The following is a 2174-nucleotide window of genomic DNA, read 5'->3' as shown; positions in this document are numbered from 1 at the left end:
CCAGGACCTGGGGGGGAGTCTGTGAGCCTTGGGTTTGGGGGGATGAGAGGGGACTCTAAGGCCTAGGGTGGGGAGAGCCTATGAGCCCTGGGGTGGGGGGTGTCCCTGGAGCCTGGCGTGGGGCAGGTGGGGGTCTCCAGGCCCAGGGCTGGGGGCTGCCCCCCTGGTCACAGCCCCGGTGCCCCCCAGGCGAGGCGTGCTGGTGGACCATCCACCCGGCCTCCAAGCAGCGCTCGGAGGGTGAGAAGGTGCGAGTGGGCGACGACCTGATCCTGGTCAGCGTCTCCTCCGAGCGCTACCTGGTGAGAGCGTGTGCAAGTGTGTGCGGGCATGTGTGTGCACATGTGTGCAGAGGAGGTGTGTACATGCAGGGAAGTAGGCGGGCAGGCTGTGCTAGAGTACACATGTGCATGTACGTGTGTGCACAGGCACGCTTGCCTCCGGGGGAGGTGGGACCAAGCTAGGGAGAGGGGTGTGCACATGTGAGCGCAGGGGGGAAGGGGTGGGTGCTGCATGTGCACGCATAGACACATACATGCAGGGGCACACATGTGCACACATGCTGGGAGCTGGCAGGCCATGCTGGCGCGTGCATCCATGTGCGTGTGCAGGCAGGGAGCTCTGCTGGCGCCTATATGCGTGCACACAGCAAAAGAGCCCCTCTGTGGGCTCACATGGACGCGTGTTTGCTAGCATGGGCACACGTGTGTGCAGGGAGCAAGCAGGTCGTGCATCTGTGCCTATGTGTGCATACAGGTATGGGCTCTGCTGGTGCACACACGCGTGTGGGGAGGGGGCAGGCCATGCTGGGCTGCATGTGCGTGCACATGCATGTGCACGTATCCCTCGGAGCCTCCTTCCTGCTCTGGGAGTGGTGGGGGGAACAGATGCCACGTCCCACCTGCCCTGGGGCCCGGACTCCTGGGTCCACACCTGGCCCCCTCACGCCTGCCCCCCCACCCCCCCAGCACCTGTCCACGGCCAGCGGGGAGCTGCAGGCGGACGCCTCCTTCATGCAGACGCTCTGGAACATGAACCCCATCTGCTCTGGCTGCGAGGAAGGTCCGTGCCCCCCGACCCCCACCCCGGCGCCGGCCGCCCGGGTCCTTTCCCTGGCCCTGGGAGGGGAGCTGGGGCGGGAGCAGGATGGGGCTGGGAGCCCGGACGCCTGTGACCCCGGTGTGTCTGCCCCGGCCAGGCTACGTGACAGGCGGCCACGTCATGCGGCTCTTCCACGGGCACATGGACGAGTGTCTGACCATCTCCTCCGACCCCGGCGACGACCAGCTCAGGTGAGTCTGGCGTGGGGGGGGACCGGGTTGGGGGGCTACCCTGAGTGCCCAGACCCCAGCAGGGCTCGAACCCGGGCTCCGGACACCTGGGTTCTTGGAGGGGGGGCGGTCTCTGATCTCGGGGTGCCTCCTCCTGCTGCAGCACAGTGAACTACGAGGGGGGGCCCGTGTGCACCCATGCCCGCTCCCTCTGGCGGCTGGAGCCCCTACGCATCAGGTGAGTGCCCCCCACCCCTCCTGGGGCAGCGGTGGGGGGGGCTGCCTCCTGTCTCCTGCCCCAGGGAGAGGCAGGTTCGAATCCAGCTTGGGTTGGGTGGGGGTGCAGCATGCAGCGGGGGGAGGGGGAAGGTTCCTGGGATGTGGGGGCCTGATCCTGCTCCCCCGCAGCTGGAGCGGGAGCCACATGAAGTGGGGGCAACCCTTCCGGGTGCGACACGTCACCACGGGCCGGTACCTGGCGCTGGCCGAGGACAAGGGGCTGGTGGTGCTGGATGCCCAGAAGGCCAACACCAAGGCTTCAGCCTTCTGCGTCAGCGCCTCCAAGGTGGGCGGGGGGCAGCAGGGGGTGCTGGGCTGGGGAGGCAGGGGGCAGGATAGGGGGGTCCAGCAGGGGATGCTGCTCTGGGGAGGAAGCAGGAGGAGCTGTGCACCTCCCCTATACCCAACCCTCTTCCCCCCCCAACCCAGGAAAAGCTGGACGTGGCCCCCAAGCGGGACGTGGAGGGCATGGGGGCCCCCGAGATCAAATACGGGGAGTCCATGTGCTTCGTGCAGCACGTGGCCAGCGGGCTCTGGCTCACCTACGCCGCCGCCGACGCCAAGGCCCTGCGCATGGGGCTGCTCAAGAGGAAGGTGCCGTGGGGGGGGGTGAAGGAGGTTTGG

General features: G+C 67.9%; 1 protein-coding gene across 1 annotated transcript in view; it reads left to right on the top strand.

Annotated features, from left to right (window-relative positions):
• The first annotated feature begins 65 nt into the window (after nucleotides 1-65).
• The window catches only part of RYR1 (ryanodine receptor 1), a 45730-nt gene continuing 43621 nt past the window's right edge, over nucleotides 66-2174 (top strand). Inside the window, 6 exon segments of the mRNA XM_025213073.1 lie at nucleotides 66-302; nucleotides 969-1062; nucleotides 1199-1292; nucleotides 1435-1509; nucleotides 1680-1836; nucleotides 1980-2144. Coding sequence (XP_025068858.1) covers nucleotides 81-302; nucleotides 969-1062; nucleotides 1199-1292; nucleotides 1435-1509; nucleotides 1680-1836; nucleotides 1980-2144 — 807 coding nt within the window. The 5' untranslated portion in view covers nucleotides 66-80.

Source organism: Alligator sinensis, unplaced genomic scaffold (assembly GCF_000455745.1).
Source record: "Alligator sinensis unplaced genomic scaffold, ASM45574v1 scaffold1667_1, whole genome shotgun sequence".
NCBI classification, from domain to species: domain Eukaryota; kingdom Metazoa; phylum Chordata; order Crocodylia; family Alligatoridae; genus Alligator; species Alligator sinensis.
Note: the sequence above shows the minus strand (reverse complement) of the source record. Positions and strands in the feature narration are given on the sequence as shown.